Source organism: Lycium ferocissimum, chromosome 1, assembly GCF_029784015.1.
Source record: "Lycium ferocissimum isolate CSIRO_LF1 chromosome 1, AGI_CSIRO_Lferr_CH_V1, whole genome shotgun sequence".
Taxonomy (NCBI): Eukaryota; Viridiplantae; Streptophyta; class Magnoliopsida; order Solanales; family Solanaceae; genus Lycium; species Lycium ferocissimum.
This window is the reverse complement of record NC_081342.1, coordinates 66,463,063-66,478,928: the sequence shown is the minus strand read 5'-3', so window position 1 is coordinate 66,478,928 and position 15,866 is coordinate 66,463,063. Positions and strand designations below refer to the sequence as shown.

Sequence of the window (15,866 nt, the reverse complement as noted above, 5' to 3'; positions counted from 1 at the left end):
TCAAATTAAACACCATTCTGTAAAGGTGAGACAATCCTCATCCTGTAAAAATATATAACAGAATTGGCTCTAATTATGCCTTTTGAAGTTCTACAAAATTTAATTTCTTGTTTTCTACAAAAGTTTCACTTCTCATCATCTTAACAAATTCTGTCTTGTTGTATTATTAAAAGGAAGAATATCATAGTACTTTTGTTTCTTCATTATTGGTAAATTATGATTTAATTCCTTGTGATATATGATTCAACATGTTAACTCTTGATTAATTAAAATGTGTGTTTCAAATCAATTTGTCTAGGAAATATATTATTTTTGGACTATTTTTAGTAATAGATTAGCCATCGGGATAAGAATACAAGTTTATCATAGAATATGAATAATTAAATAGTGGAACGGTTAATAATTCTGAAAATTTGTGAATATCCATAGACAGAGATCAAAAATGCACATTCAAGTAATTGAATGTCAAATGTGATTAATTAGTCAAATATTACAAAAATAAAAAATAAAAATTTATCAATAATTGAGCGACCAAACAACACCACTAACCCTTATTTAATTATATAAAAATGATTAAATACTTATCTCCCTTTAATTTGTGCTCCACTTCAAATGACACCTTGGAGGTCGTTCGAAACTAATCATACATTGAGTTTGTCTCTATAAAAGGAGTAAACTTCCTTGTTAGATATCATTCTTTCTTTGCAAGAGATTATATATTCCTCATTCCTTTCTCTTTTTTTTTTCAGTGTTCGATATTGATATCGGAAGCTCAATTAATTCGGATGTACACTACAAGCTCATTTAAGGGGAACGCGCTTCCTAACAGAATTTAATTTTTTCATACTTAGAACTCGAATTCGAGACCTTTAATTAAGGCCTTAAGGGCGTAAGAAACCTATCCATTACACCACAATCTTTGTTTGTCGTCAAAAGTCACTTCTCAATGATCACGGCAGCAAGAAACGTACTACTGTTTGGTAATCTGGTCTTGTTTAAATCTCTATTAGACTAAATTAAATGCCAATTATTTGTTGACATATAAACTGTACATGCTAGTCATTCTTTTTTTTTTCTTTTCTTTTCTTTTCTTTTCTTTAAGTCTGTGTAACACTTAGAGTTAGTAATAATGTTATTTTGAAATGTGAAGAATGAACAATTAATATCCAATTTCTTAACATTTAATTATCTTTTTTTTAAAAAAAAAAAAAAAAAAAAATAGTTTTCATGTTGAGTCTTTGCCGGACAGAAGCCCTTCAAACGCTCCTTGTCAATATCACCATTCTACAAAGTGCCATAGCAAAGGGAGCAGGTGAGAGTTATCTTTCTTAAGTTATTTGTTGATTATATCTATAAAAAGTTCTTTTTTAAAAAAAAAAAAAAAAAAAACTTATTTACACAGTTTAACCAATTTAATTATATATCAGTTTGTTTGGATGGAAGTGCACCAGCATTCCTTTTTCACAGCGGAACTGGCTCGGGAGTTCAGAATTGGCTTCTTCACCTTGAGGTTAATTATTAGAGAGAATAATATTTTGGTTAAATGTTTCTTTTAATTTTCGTAATTTATGACTCAACACTTTACATTTCAGTTTATTAAAATATATGTTTGTGGTTTTGTGTTATTTGAGCCGAAGGTCTTTCGGAGACAACCTCTTTAATTGTACGAAGTAGGGTAATGTCTGCACACACTCTTGATATAGTAAAACTATTTGTTTTTAAAAAAAAATTAAGTTTTCTGTATTTTATTCATCTTCAAGCAAATTACACAATGATCCGAGGGAGTTTACAAAAAGTGATTTAATCCTCCCTTTTCATCTTGAGGTTAAACCTCCTACTTTGAGATGGTGTAAATGCAAAAGAAAAGCTTGAGTACTTGGTCATACATACATGAAATCAAGCTAGCGTTTGGCCCTAGATTCCCAAAAAAAAAAAAAAAATTGAAAAACTTAATTTGGATGAAGTTTTCTAAGTTTTGAAAATTTGTTTGGCCATAGTTTTTCAAAATATGTTTCACTTTTTGTTTTGAAAAACATGAAACATCACTTATACCTACAAGTTCTCAAAACTATCAAGAATACTCAACTATACAAAATATACATAATTGTTAATCCCAAATTATGCGAAACATGATATTTTAACAACAATTGCTAGCTACTATAATTCAAATTACAATACAAAGATCCATCTGTGCAAGACAAAATCAACAGTAATAACTAGCTATTCTTTGATATTATCTACCCAAATTATACGAACAATCTTCACTTTATAAAAGAGACTGTTTTAATTGTGGAAACATGGTAGATACAACTTTAATGGAGGAACATGTTAGATAGAATTAGTTGGGTCATAAATAGAATTAGTTGGGTAATAAATAATTTTTTTTTTTTTTTTGTAAAACACAAAAGTTTGGGGTAGTTTTAAAAGTTTTGAAAAGTCCAAAACATAGATCTTGGCCCAAAAACAGGTTTGAGCCAGAATTTGGGAACTTGAAGATTTGTTTTCAAAATCTGTCAAAATTTTATGGCCAAATAAAGATTTGAAAACAAATTTTCAAAATACGATCCAAAAATTTAGGGCCAAACGGGAGCCAAGTATCAAGATTACTAACTATGTCTACTTCCTATGTATAGACAATTATGTTCCTATCTATCACGGTGGATCCCAAGTTATCTCCTTCTTCTACTTTATAATTGAAGGTGATATATGTACTCTTCAATTATAAAGTAACATTACAAGCTTAACAAAATACAGAGACAAATAACAAATAATAATTTTTTTTAATTTGTGAATATCACAAGAAAATGGATCAAAAGGGCACGTTTCCAATAATTAAATGTTACATGAGCTCAGTCAAATATCACAAGAATTGAAATTGAAAAATACACCAATAATCAAGGGACTAAATATGCTATTAGCCCTAATTATTAGTACTATATTTTCATTTTACTTTAATTTTTCTCATCTCCAAATCTGAAATTTTTTTAGGGAGGTGGATGGTGTTCTACTGTTTCAGAATGCCTCAGTCGTACTAATCAGCCAATTGGATCTTCAAAAAATATGCCTCTGCAAGGTGCCTTCACTGGAGTTCTAAGCAATGACCCTGACATGAATCCTGGTATATATAAGTAATTAGAGATAATAGGTATTTTGGGTCCCTAAATTTTTAATTAGTTTTATTTCCACCATTTACTTACCCATGTGTTATATTAAGATTGTACTATTATTTTACATTTGCGAGAACATACTTCTAGTCCAAGAAGAACATATTTTCTGCATAAAGGGATCAAAAACATACATTTTAATTGATTCAAGGGTAGATATGATAAATTATACATCGCAAGAACTAAAATCAGAATTTTATCAACAACCGAAAGACCAAAAGTGCTATTCTCCTTAATAATTATGCTCTTTCTCTCATAATTTTTTTTTATATCAGCTCCTAATTAAAGGTCATCTCTGTCCAACTTTATAGTCTTCTATGACTGGAATAGAGTCAAGGTCAAGTACTGTGACGGGGCATCTTTTACTGGTGATATTGAAGAAGTTGATCCAGTAAGTAAAAGTCACCAAATTAAGTGTTACGCATTTAATTTGCATTGAGGTTTATAACAGAGAATATGCTAATTAATTAATTAATTGTATCAGGCAACTAATCTCCACTACAGAGGAGCAAGAATTTTCAAGGTGATAGTGGAGGAATTATTAGCTAAAGGAATGTCTAGTGCTCAAAATGTACGATTCTTTTTCCCATCCCACCCTTTTTTCTTTTAGGTAACAAAGACTTAATTATATTAAATATATTCATCATAATAAAGTACAAGGTCACTTTCGACTGAATAAGGTAAGGTACTGGAGTCTGGAGTCAAGCCCTACTGTTATTATTATAAGCCATTAATGGTTCTAACAAAAGTAATTTTTAATTTATTGATCTGCTATAAAGCCATCAACAATAAATACAGGAGGAACTGTCAGTTAGTGAACTATGTTACCAAAAGTTTCGTTCTTGCAGCTCGTTTGTTAGCTAATACGTTACTACCTTGCTATGTTCCTAGTGAGTGTGGCTAAGCAAGTAAGCATAGAATGTTTTGTTGTCTACCTCATCAACCACCTGCATCCAGATACCATCCTACCCTCTTATTTCTTACTAATCATTAAGTATCTGAAACTAAATAAAGAAATTCTACAATATTTCATAATAGGTTATCTTGAGTGGAACTTCAGCTGGAGGATTGGCTGCAATACTAAATTGTGACAAATTCAAAATTTTCCTCCAAATGGACACTAGGTTGAAACGCATTTCGGATGCTGGTTTCTTTCTTAATGTGTGAGTATATTATCATATGAATCTTGATAATTGTTTACTCCTTCCGTTCACTTTTATTGTTCAGTTTGTACTTTGCACATTCTTTAAAAAATAATAAATGATATGATTATTTTATCATCAGAGGCGGGTTCAAAATTTAAACTCTATGGATTAAACATTTAAGATTTTAACATTGAACCCATTATATTTTTAATGTTATGATTCCTATCTACTACTCCCTCCGTTTCAATTTATGTGAACCTTTTCGGAGTTCGAGGGTCAAACTTTATAACTTTGACCGTAAATTTTGACATAGATTTTTGAAGTTTATTAAAAAAAAATTATATATTTAGATACTACATTTAAAGTACTATAAGTCATGATAATTTGCAATCCAAATCATTTCGAAACACTATAAGGAAAACGTGGTCAAAGAACCACCGCGTAGACTCCCCAAATAGTAATAGGTTCACATAAATTGAAACAAAGGGAGTATTTATTATAAATTTAATTATTTTTTACACATAAATTTGTACTCTACATCAAAAGTTAGGGCTTCACTTGAACCCCTACCTAATATGTTACATCCGCCTTGGCTTACCACAATACCATATTGATGGCGTATAATTTAATAGACTTGGAAAATGATTTGGGAAAAGAACAATTAATGTTAAGGGTAAAGCAAGAAAAATAAAATTGCCTTTTTTTTAATATGCTAAAGTGGACAAGTAAAAATAAAAATTTATTTTTAATATAGTGAACAAGAAAAAGTAAACCAATGGAGTATGTGTTATGCTTTTTCTTTTTCCCTCCCTTTTGGCCAATTTCGTATGAGTTTATGCAGAAGTACAATTGCTGGTAAACCGGAGATTAAAGAGCTGTATGAGAGAGTTGTTGTGTTGCATGTAAGAATAATCATTTAAGTAGTATTTCAATTGTTAATTTTAGCAAATAATTTAACCCTTAAATTAAGACATTAATTCTTGATTCTTTTGAAATTTAGGGGTCTACCAAGAACCTTCCACCATCTTGCACCTCCACTTTAAAGCCAAGTTTGGTAAGAGATTCATTTTGAGATTAAGAATATTTTTGATCTCTCTTGATAAATTCTAATTTTGATTCTTATGGTATCTGAATAAACATATTTAATCTTCAATTAGTTGAAATGTGCACTTTTGATCCCTCGATATTCTCCTAATAAATTTTAACTAATTGAAGGTTAAATGTGTCTTATCGAATATCATACGGATTCAAAATCAGAATATAACAATAACTGAAAGACCAAAAATATTATTATTCCGGTTGGTTTTTTGATATACTAAAATGCATGATATTTCTCACAGCATAACTTTTGATCATAATTGTGCAGTGCTTCTTCCCTCAGTATGTAGCAGGATATATTCAAACACCTCTTTTCATAATTAATTCGGCCTATGATTCCTGGCAGGTTAGAAAGACAATATAATTCTAAGAATTACCAACTTTTATTTACTGCATGTTTAAGCTTTCTTCCCTTAAGTTTAGACTATAAAGTATAATATGTTTTATCTTTTGATTTATGAAAATTAGGTAAATAATAGTTTGGTTCCTGAAGGTGCTGATCCTCAAGGCATTTGGAATAATTGCAAGAAAAACATAAATGAATGCTCACCTAGTCAACTCAATATTCTCCATGGTAAGTATTTTGTTGATGGGGTTCTCTCTCTTCTTTTTTTTTTTTTTTTGGGGGGGGGGGGGATTGGGGGGGTGGGTTTAATAGCACTTTTGGTCTTTTAATTATTTAAAAAAATTGATTTTAGTCTTTGTAATATCTGACTAAACATATTTAACCTTTAATTACTTGAAATGTGCACTTTTAATTCTTTTACCTATGAACATTCACAAATTTTCAGAATTATTAACCGCCACACCATTTAATTAATTATTCGTGTCTTATGTTAAATGTGTATTGTTCCCTATATTTGAGGGACAATATAAGTAGTCCAAATATATCATATTCCCTACATAAAAAGACTAAAAACACAAATTTTAGAAGGTTAGATGTGTTTCAAATTTTAGAAGGTTAGATATGTTGAGTCCTGTATCGCCAAGGCCAAAACATAATTTATCAATGACTGAGAGATCAAAAGTGCTACTCTCGATATGTATAAATTAAAGAGGAATGTATTTTCTGTTGACTCTCTCTCTCTCTCTCTCTTTATCAGATTTCAGGTTGAAGTTTTTAAATGCACTAACGGAATTAGGAGGGACTTCATCTATAGGGTATTTCATAATATCCTGCCATTCCCATAATATCATAGAAAGACAAAGTTATTGGTTCTACAATAACTCTCCAACATTATCTAACAAGGTAGGCGTGGAAAAATTCAGTTATGAAAATATGAACCGTCAAATTCGTATATGTTGGGGCGGGCTAATTTACTAACTCAATTCATTTTGATCTACATAATTTCGCCCATTTAAAAGTTGAGTAGATATGTAGTTTTAATCTAATAATTGAACGGTTTTCCCTTCAAGTGGATTGGTCTTTAATTTTTGCCCTTTAAAATCGAACTTATGTCTAGTGGAGCATAAGTTTTTTAAGGGTGCGGGCATAACTTGTGGATGTTATTATGTGTAACTTATGAGCCTCTAGGCATAAATTCGATTTTGAACGGTAAATGGGCAAAAATTAAAGACCAGCACAAAATAGGGTAAAAGTACAAATGACCCAGTTTATATTGACTAATGAAAAACTTAGTCAAAATGTTTTTAAAACTATATTTGCAAAATATATTATATATACGTATAACAAAGAAAAAAAAGTTTTATTAGGTAATTAAACAAATTATAAAAAAACCAAAAAAGAAATTTAGATTCAATAATAGTTGGGCGGGTTAATTAGGTTATAACCTATTATTTAGCTCATTTCGACACAATTCAGTTCAGCCTAAATAACCTTTGAAGTTTGAACAGGTTCAAGCACAATTTATTAACTCAATCCATGTTGACCCGCCTAATGTAGCTCAACCCGTGCATTTGACAACTCTATATATAACTGTTGAGATGAGACTAACTCGTTATTGCAGACAATTGCCATAACTGTTGGGGACTGGTTCTACGAAGAAAGTGTATTTCAGAACACAGATTGTCCTTACCCTTGTGGCCAAAAATTCTGTCATTAGGAACCGCTAAATAAATTAGGTTGTTGGATCATCATAAATTAGCTATGTTGTATATATACATAAAAAAAATGCACCAGAAAATAGTGTTTTTTTATGTGTATGATAATATGAATTTTATATGAATTTTATATGTCTACTTCCTCTCTTTCAAAATGGATTTCTTTTGTGTAAATAAGCTATGTATCTAATAATTGTGATCTATAGGAGGAGGATGTGACATAATTCGATGGCTAAGGATTCATCTTTTTTGGCTTTTTCCTCCATTTCTATTTTCTCAATTTTTGGTCCTGTGAGATTTTTTTTCATTTATTTTGTCATTGATGCCACATAATATATAGTATTAGTATTGAATAAGTGTATGGCATCCGGAACATAATGCATTTTAACTTCTTATCCACATTTTTGAAGTAACTTTGAGCTTGCTCACATTACCAATTTCAAGTCCATATAAAAAAGGAAAAGGAGGAAAACTGCGGTAAATTAGTATCCAATGTAAAACTAGACAATTCATAATAAATTCTTAATAATATAGATAATGTTGGAACATGCTCACCTAGACACGTGTTACATTTACGCACAAATATGATGAAAAATAGGCCACCTTTTTAGCCTGAGATGAATTTCAAATTGAAAATATGGTCAATGAAGACTTTTATTGTCTAACTCAATTTGCTTGGGACTAAAACGTAATAGCTGTTGTAACAAAATCTTTATCGTAAATCGATACTGAGAGAGTTTAGAAAATAACGAATATATATTAGGAGGATCTCTTACATGTTATGTAAGGGTGTACATAGTTCAATTTGATACTTCTGTTTTTTTAATTTACCAAACCAAATCAACTATATCGGTTGTTTTTAATTTATAAAACAAATCAGACCAACAAAATTGAAGTTTTTCTCTTATTAATTTTTTTTCGGTAAGGTCTCCATAAAACAAGGAGATCTTACAACATATAAAAAGTTTGGGTCATTTGCACCTTTGCTTATTTTGTGCTGGTCTTTAATTTTGTCCCTCAAGATAAACAACTTTTTCATAGAAATAAATTTATATTTGTGCATCGTAATATCCCACAAGTTATGCCCCATATGACTAAAAAACTTATATCTCACTAGGCATAAGTTTGATTGTTAAAGGACAAAAAATAAAAACCAACCCATTTGAAGAACAAAAACTAAAGACCAGCCCATTTGAAAGACAATTCATGCAATCTCTTCAAAAGTTTTGGGTCATGCGTTAAACTCCCTCTTCAAAAGTTTTGGGTCATGCGTTAAACTCCCAACCATATTGCTTTAAGGCCCAATTAATCCGGATTCACGTAATTGACAAGTATGACTTTAGAGGTGGGTGGTCTAGAGTTTTTGATATCGCAAAACTTAAGTTTAATTTCAAGACTCGAACACAAGATCTCCAATTCAGAGTGGAAAAATCATATCTCATCACAATCCTTGGTGGTCCAGAGGACAAATTAGTAAAAATAAGTAAAATGTAAGGTCAGTATTACTTGTTAAATAATCTAAAAGTAAAGTTCTTATACTTTTTGGCTCAAACAATGGATTCACTAAGGAATGAGAATTCTGTGCATCCAAGATTATGGAAGTAATTCAAGAACATGCAGCAATAGTGAAAGCTTTAAAAGCTGAATTATTGACTTTTACATTATAACAAGATACATAATATCAAAACCTCAAACAAATGATACATAACAGTTTCTCTTTTGGGGACACCAAAGCACACAATTCTGTGTAGTGTTGGCTTTCCCTTACTATAACACATTTGACACAACTTCTTTAATTCCATATTTTTTCTCTTAACTCCCTTTTAGAAAATTTGAAGTCTCTGTATAACAATCTCAGAGGAAAAACTTCCATCAATCATCTATATTATCTGGGCGAGCGTCCGATTCAAAATTCCGGTTCTTGCAGGTTTTGTCACAGGGGTAAGGACAGTCAATCTCTCGGAATACTTTTCTTTCATAATACCAGTCTCCAACTGCTTTGGCAATTGTCTGTACAACACATTTTTAGCAGTGTCAAAGGTTATCTAAAACAGGAAAACAGAATTTTGTTGTTATTGTTGTTGTAAACATATATCAAGATAGCTTTTACTCCCTTTGTCCAATTTATGTGAAGGTGTTTCACTGGTAACGGAGTTTAAGAATGAAAGGTGGACTTTTGAAACTTGTGGTCCAAAAATAAGTCATAGATATTTGTGTGGCTATAAATCATCTCATTAAGAGTAAAATTGAAAGTTTAAATTTAAATTGTCACTAAATTTAGAAAGGTGTCATTCTTTTTTAGACTGACTAGAAAAGAAAGAGCATCACATAAATTGGGACAGAGAGAATAGTTGATTGCGTACCGTGTTAGCCAATCTCGGCGAGTCGTCCCTTAGCCATGTCTCTTGTGTTCCAGTTTGACAATGTGCATAACAGGAATTGATGTAATACCCTCTTGTTGAGGACGGGCCTAGTGAATTCAAAGCTTTTAAGAACTCCGACCTATAACCTGAGAAATAGTTCCACGTATTAGACACAAGGAGTAAACGATAACTTGCAAAGAAACTAAGTTTTCCGTTACATATGCCATATAATTTAGCATCTTCACGCTTACTATAACTGGTTAGTTTCTTTTCAGGTATTAGCCATAGAAGACGGTCTGATTCAATGTTGACATTTACTCTGATCAGGTCGAGGTGGTTTTCCTTTACCAGCACATAGGTGCTCTGGATTCCCACGATGGATAGCTTAACGGTGTAATCCAAATGAACGAAGGAATAACAAAGGGCTTAAAGAGTGTTAACCTTGCATGGTTTCGAGCTGAGTAGACGAGCATTTCAATATGTCGAGCTTGCAGTCACGCCATGTTCCACGAGGATCAGCAACGCCAGGAGCCAAAATGTTCTTTATCTGATTTTTTTTTTTTTTTTTTTTTTTTTAAAAAAAAAAAAAGCAAGCAAAAATCGATTAGTTATAGGGATTAGTTATAGGGTAAGACCGTGCTCATATATGTGTATATTCATGGTATATCTATGTATAACATAACTTTGAGATGATTCGTTGATGATGACTAAATTTTAATGCAGCTATTACCAACAAAATGTTAATTCGTTAACGCTCGAACCATACCACAACTTATGAAGGAGCTAGTTGGTGAAAAACATCCTCTTGCAACTTGAGCATTAATCACAAAGTTTGTATTCATTACGTCGGTCGTTTTTCTTAACATTTTTATCCAAGTGAGATTGTAATTTGAAAAGGTGATTAAGTTTGAGGCAACGTGGTAACCTCAACGTCTTGATGAGACCGTCTTCTCTATTAAGCTCTATGGTTGCTGTAAACATTTACTCGTTAAATGATAAGGGAACGAGGAAAACGAGTTTATTCTCGTGTAGCTAAGAACTTAGAATCTTGTGAGCTGATATTGACCCAGTTTGAAAATGAGAACTCCCTTCCTTATTTGGTGTACGTACTTGAGCCGGATGAAAGGGAACTTTCACGTCCGATTTTTGACTTGTGTTTCCTTTATATTTGCTCTGATCATCTCATGATATATCAGATGTTTTACGATTGTTTTATACCTCAAATCAATAATGAGATAGCCAGCTGCACATTTCAGTTATACTAAAAACATACAGAACTTGAAAAATCAATGTCCTCAACCTCATCGAGTACATTTTTGCCCTCGAAATCAAAAAAGATTATACCAACCGTGGACTTTCTAAAATCTATTGCCTCCTCTTTTTTATTACATTCCTAGAGAAGGATTAGTCTCATGTTCCAAATAAGTCACAGAGAACGGAAAATCATCAAAAGGAAGGAATTCTTCAGAAAAAATAAATGAGCAAGAAATTTCAGACATGAACTGACCTGCCAGGAATCATAGGCTGCATTTACTAAGAAAAGTGGTGTCTGGATTTGTTGCGCGACGTTTTGTGGGAAAAGACACTGCAACATAAATTGTGGTGCTTTCACATAAGATGATGCATCAAATAAGGGAGGAAAATATATTTTTGTGAAAGTAACTGCTCTTACCAATCCCGGATTCAGTCTTGAGGTACACGATTGAGGCAAATTCTTCGCGGAACCCTGAATCAAGACGATGTAACACATTGAGGACAAGTAAAATTGAATCTATAGAACTTTCTTACTAACTTTACTGTTACTATTGGTTTTCCGCTCCCCATTCATACGCGAAAGTTACAGTTATTGTAGGTCTGAGCATCAATTTTGGTACGAAGAGGACATAATAACCAACAGATTATGTGACAGAGAATTACTATAGGTTAAAGTAAGCATACATGTGTGTTAACGACTTCACTGTAGAACTGTTCGATATGAGAGGTACCTGAAATAGTCTTCCTGCAACAGAGAATCAAAGTTATTTTTCACTAGTAGCAAATCGGAAATCTAAATTTCTCGCCATATTTTGAGAGTGTCACGATTAAAAGAACAACAACATGAACGCTTACGTATTGATAAAGAAACCAGCATCCGAAAGACATTTTACTTTAGCACCCGGTGGCAGGAGACCTTTAAATCTGTCACAATGTAGAATTGCAGCCAAACTACCAGCTGAACATCCCGCCAGAATAGCCTGCCATTAGAAAAAACATTATGTCAGCGACTAAATGATGGTGATGAGCATATAATCGTCTGCAATAATGTGTAATCAATTGATGCATCTTACATTCTGAGCGTTCTTCATTCCTTGTGCCAAGAAATCCTCCATAACAGCTGAAAAGATCCTGGCTCCTCTGTAGAATACTTTTGTTTTCTGACATAATTCAACATGTCCATTAAGAATTAATGAAACTAATTCAAGTCTATATATGTAATATTACGATACTAGGACAGCTCGTTGTTCATACCAAATCAATAAACGCATAGTATTAACATATAATTACCGGATCGACTGCTTCAACGTCACCGGTAAAGGATGACCCATCACAATATCTAATCCTAATTCTGTTCCAATTGTAAAAGTCTACAATTTCCAAAATATATATAGTCAACCAGCATAATATTAAAATTAAAACAGGCATGGAAACCAGGTATATGAACAAGGGTGAAGTTTCACCTGGATTAAACTTAGCCTTGTTGCTCAAAATCCCCGAAAAAGACACCGTCTTTACCATTAGTTTAGATGATCCCAATCGTGTTTTTGTACGGGCAAGGCAAGTCGTGGCATTGTTGCACCATGCTCCTCCCTGAAAATTCCAAAGTAAAAGGATGAATTCAAATGCAAATCATGTAGGCAATCTTACATTTAATTTTTTTCCAGGAATTCACTCGGAATGTGTTCAAATTCTTCTTAGGTATAGTCCTCCAATCAACCAATTTTGTGATATTATTTCGATAAGAGACCTAATAATCCAAATTTAACTACTTTTTCATTGTTCGTTTTGTATGAACAAAGAGCTCAATCTAGTCTTTTCCTTTTTTGACTACGGTAATATCCAGGCCAACTTGCTTGCACCTTTACTATCTTGTGTCAAGAATTTAAAAGAAAAAAGGCTAACAATTGGATTGAAATAAGATTATGAAATCACGGAGCCTAGAAATCTAAGTTTTAACCCTTCGGGTATATTGGATAAAATTGGAATAATACAGAGAAGATTAACATGGCCTCTGGCAAAGATGATACGAACAAATCGAAAAATGATCCAAATTTATTCATAAAGAAAAGACATATCAATAGCATATTTTGTGAAGAATATCAATAGTGCATTAAGAAACAAACCTCAAGTTGGATAAACCAATTGTTAACTCCTGCTCCAAATCCTTTATCAAAATGGTATGCTGGTGGACTTCCATCCAAACATACTGCAAACACAACATTATTGGCATACAAAAATCAACACATTTTCGCATTCCTGAATTTTTTCTTCCTCGAAGTCAGTGGCGGATTCAAGATTTAGCGTGGTCAATTCTAAGTTGAAACTGTAAGTTCTAAAATATATATATATATATATATAACTCCATCTACACTAGTTTTTCACATTTATATACATAAAGTTTGAATCAGAAGTCACGGGTTCTGCCAAACCCCCGATTTCTACATTGGATCCGGGGCGGGAGCTACAGTTCCACATACGAGTTCGGGTTCACTTTAGCCGAGACCTTATATTTGTGTTAAAAAAATTCCACTTAATATGTACAAAATAAGTCATCCAGACCCAGTAAGCTGACATTTCTAGAATTCAGAACTCGTTAATTCAAAATTTTAGCTTCACCTCTGATCGGATCTGCCAATGCTCAAAGTTATTTGGACACAAAAAAAAAAAAAAGGATAAACATATTGATTCAAAGAAATTCCTACCAGCTCCTTTAGCCACTGCACTCTGTAGATAAGTAATATCAACAGGGTGTCCTTCAGTAATAATCAATATAACCAAAGTTATTATTGCACGTAACCATAGTTGCATTGCCCCTTTTACCATTCTGCACATTAATTATGTGAAATATTACAATCTTAACTAAAACAAAAAATGCAGAAGATCCTAAAAATTGAAAAAATAAAGTGAACCCAAATAAAATAAACATCTCATTTTAGAAAGATTGATACTTCACTTAAAATGCTTCTTATATTTCCAATTTTAGCAAGTAGTTAATCTATTGTTTACTACTACAAGATTTCATTCCTTAATCATTAATGCTACCTTTTTCTTTTTCCACTAAAACATATGATAAAGAAAATGCTAAAAATAATCCAAAAAAAACATTTTAGAAACTAACAAAAACTTACTAAATATAGAGTTGAAATATTGCTTCTAAGTAGTACCTGGAATAGCAAAGATATTGAAGAAAAAATAAATCTCAAAATGAGATTATTTGAAATCCGGTTGTGTATTTGTGTCTGCAGCTAAAAACAGAGGTCCCAAAATGCAGATTACCGGTAGTGATTCGAGCGTAGAAGCATATATTTATACTGAAAAGAGCAAAAAAAAAAAAAAAAATAATAATAATAATAATAATAATATATGTGTGTGTGTGTGTGGTGGGGGGGGGGGGGGGCGGCGTCAACTTTCTTTTTAACCATCAATGTAATTTAATACTCCTAAGTTATTATAGTAATAATTTACTGTAATTTCAACATGTTGACTTGATTTTGTAACATTTACAGTTACTGATGTCTATTCTTGAAGAATTCTTATGAAGATTCTGAAAACTTATCCAAAAATATTGCTTCTTTAAGACTTTCAAAAAAAATAAAAATTAAAAAGCTTCTTTAATTAAAATGTTTCTTTTAACAAAGAAATAATAAGTTTTTACACGATCATGTTACTTCTTTTTTTGGTACACGGTCATGTTACTTTTACATGTTACTCCCTCCGGATAAAAAAAAAAAAAAAAAATCCACTTTTTTTTTTTTGGATAAAAAAAGGGTTCACTTAGCAAATCAAGAAAAAATTAACCTTATTTTTTCAAATTTGCCCCTATTAACTGTTATATGATCAAATCTCAATGCCTATTTAATTAGGGGTAGTTTAGTTAAATTACCTATTTTTATCTAGAAATTAATATTTTCTTAAGAGATGTGCAAATGGCTTAGTGCACTTTTTTTTTATCTGGAGGAAGTATAATGTAACAAGATAACATATCTCATTTTTTAAGATTATAAATGTCGTTTGGACATAAAAAAAATGTGATGTTTGTTAAAAAGTTGAAAAGGGTATTTGAAATTTGAAAATTATATTTTGACATGTATTTTCAAAAGAAAAAAATAGATGTATATATTGTGACTTGTGAGTGGAAAAAAATGTACTTAAAAAATTGGTCAAAAAACACATTTTCAAACTTAAAACTCATCTTCACAAAAGTTTAAAAATCAATCTAATGCATAACCCAAAAAAAAAAAAAAGGAAAAAACCCGGTGTCCAAGTATAAACTTTACATTTTAAAGAGACATTCGTAAAACAACCTTTGATTCATCTAATTATATTAATTATTTGTACTATAAAACTTAAACTCGTATATGAATAGGGGTGGATCTAGAGGCTTTATATAGGTTTACAAGATCCAGTAGCTGTTGTGTACATCATATATATCTATATATATATATATATATATATATATATTAAATATCTATAAATATTTAGACTCACTTGTTATTGTACAGTAGTATGAACTTAAGATTGTTTGTAGGAATTCATAAACTTCATATTTTAGATCTACCTATAGATGAAAATAGACGAATATTATTTCAAGAAAACATTCAATTCACTATAAAAGAAAAAAAAAACATGCAACTTAAACATGCTTTATTCATTTATATTGTAGAAAGAATAAGAATCTTTTCAAAAGTTTTCTTGTTTTGTTATCCAAAGCATCCAATTACTCCATGGAGAAGAGAAAGATCCAACCTTAAAGCTGTACTTTTTAAATTTGTCTATAT

The 15,866-nt window shown here is 31.4% G+C and overlaps 2 protein-coding genes and 1 non-coding gene across 5 annotated transcripts; 2 read left to right on the top strand and 1 right to left on the bottom strand.

Moving 5' to 3' along the window:
• The first annotated feature begins 693 nt into the window (after positions 1-693).
• On the top strand, positions 694-7,513 carry LOC132057752 (pectin acetylesterase 8-like). 3 transcript variants are annotated; one of them, XM_059450355.1, is made up of 13 exons: positions 694-980; positions 1,223-1,312; positions 1,428-1,510; positions 2,989-3,118; positions 3,476-3,555; positions 3,649-3,735; positions 4,203-4,327; positions 5,151-5,211; positions 5,310-5,363; positions 5,676-5,753; positions 5,876-5,981; positions 6,511-6,656; positions 7,375-7,513. In XM_059450355.1, exons 1-13 carry the CDS (start codon positions 947-949, stop codon positions 7,468-7,470), a joined length of 1,170 nt encoding a protein of 389 aa, XP_059306338.1. In that variant the 5' UTR covers positions 694-946; the 3' UTR covers positions 7,471-7,513. The 3 variants fall into 3 exon arrangements, with proteins under 3 accessions (XP_059306338.1, XP_059306342.1, XP_059306348.1); XM_059450359.1 differs by having other exon boundaries at positions 694-1,312; XM_059450365.1 differs by lacking the exon at positions 6,511-6,656 and having other exon boundaries at positions 696-980.
• Positions 7,514-9,091: 1,578 nt separating this feature from the next.
• On the bottom strand, positions 9,092-14,412 carry LOC132057741 (pectin acetylesterase 8-like). The gene is made up of 13 exons (XM_059450344.1): positions 14,253-14,412; positions 13,791-13,912; positions 13,212-13,294; positions 12,549-12,678; positions 12,376-12,455; positions 12,159-12,245; positions 11,941-12,065; positions 11,770-11,830; positions 11,504-11,557; positions 11,339-11,416; positions 10,273-10,378; positions 9,832-9,977; positions 9,092-9,478 (listed from the first exon to the last, which is right to left on the bottom strand). The coding sequence occupies exons 2-13, from the start codon at positions 13,909-13,911 to the stop codon at positions 9,341-9,343; spliced, it is 1,209 nt and encodes a 402-aa protein (XP_059306327.1). The 5' UTR covers position 13,912; positions 14,253-14,412; the 3' UTR covers positions 9,092-9,340.
• On the top strand, positions 13,042-13,144 carry LOC132031483 (U6 spliceosomal RNA). Its single transcript, XR_009408283.1, has one exon. It is a non-coding gene; the product is annotated as a U6 spliceosomal RNA (small nuclear RNA).
• Positions 14,413-15,866: the final 1,454 nt, after the last annotated feature.

What these genes read in the sequence shown, in the direction of transcription:
- LOC132057752 (XM_059450355.1), top strand. Translation starts at nt 947, where the DNA reads ATGATCACGGCAGCAAGAAACGTACTACTGTTTG. An exon ending in CGGCCTATGATTCCTGGCAG is followed by an intron (nt 5,754 to 5,875) that starts GTTAGAAAGACA and finishes TATGAAAATTAG; the next exon opens with GTAAATAATAGTTTGGTTCC. An exon ending in CTCCAACATTATCTAACAAG is followed by an intron (nt 6,657 to 7,374) that starts GTAGGCGTGGAA and finishes TCGTTATTGCAG; the next exon opens with ACAATTGCCATAACTGTTGG.
- LOC132057741 (XM_059450344.1), bottom strand. Translation starts at nt 13,911, where the DNA reads ATGGTAAAAGGGGCAATGCAACTATGGTTACGTGCAATAATAACTTTG. An exon ending in TGCAGTGGCTAAAGGAGCTG is followed by an intron (nt 13,295 to 13,790) that starts GTAGGAATTTCT and finishes TTGTGTTTGCAG; the next exon opens with TATGTTTGGATGGAAGTCCA. An exon ending in GCTGGTTTCTTTATCAATAC is followed by an intron (nt 11,831 to 11,940) that starts GTAAGCGTTCAT and finishes TCTCTGTTGCAG; the next exon opens with GAAGACTATTTCAGGTACCT.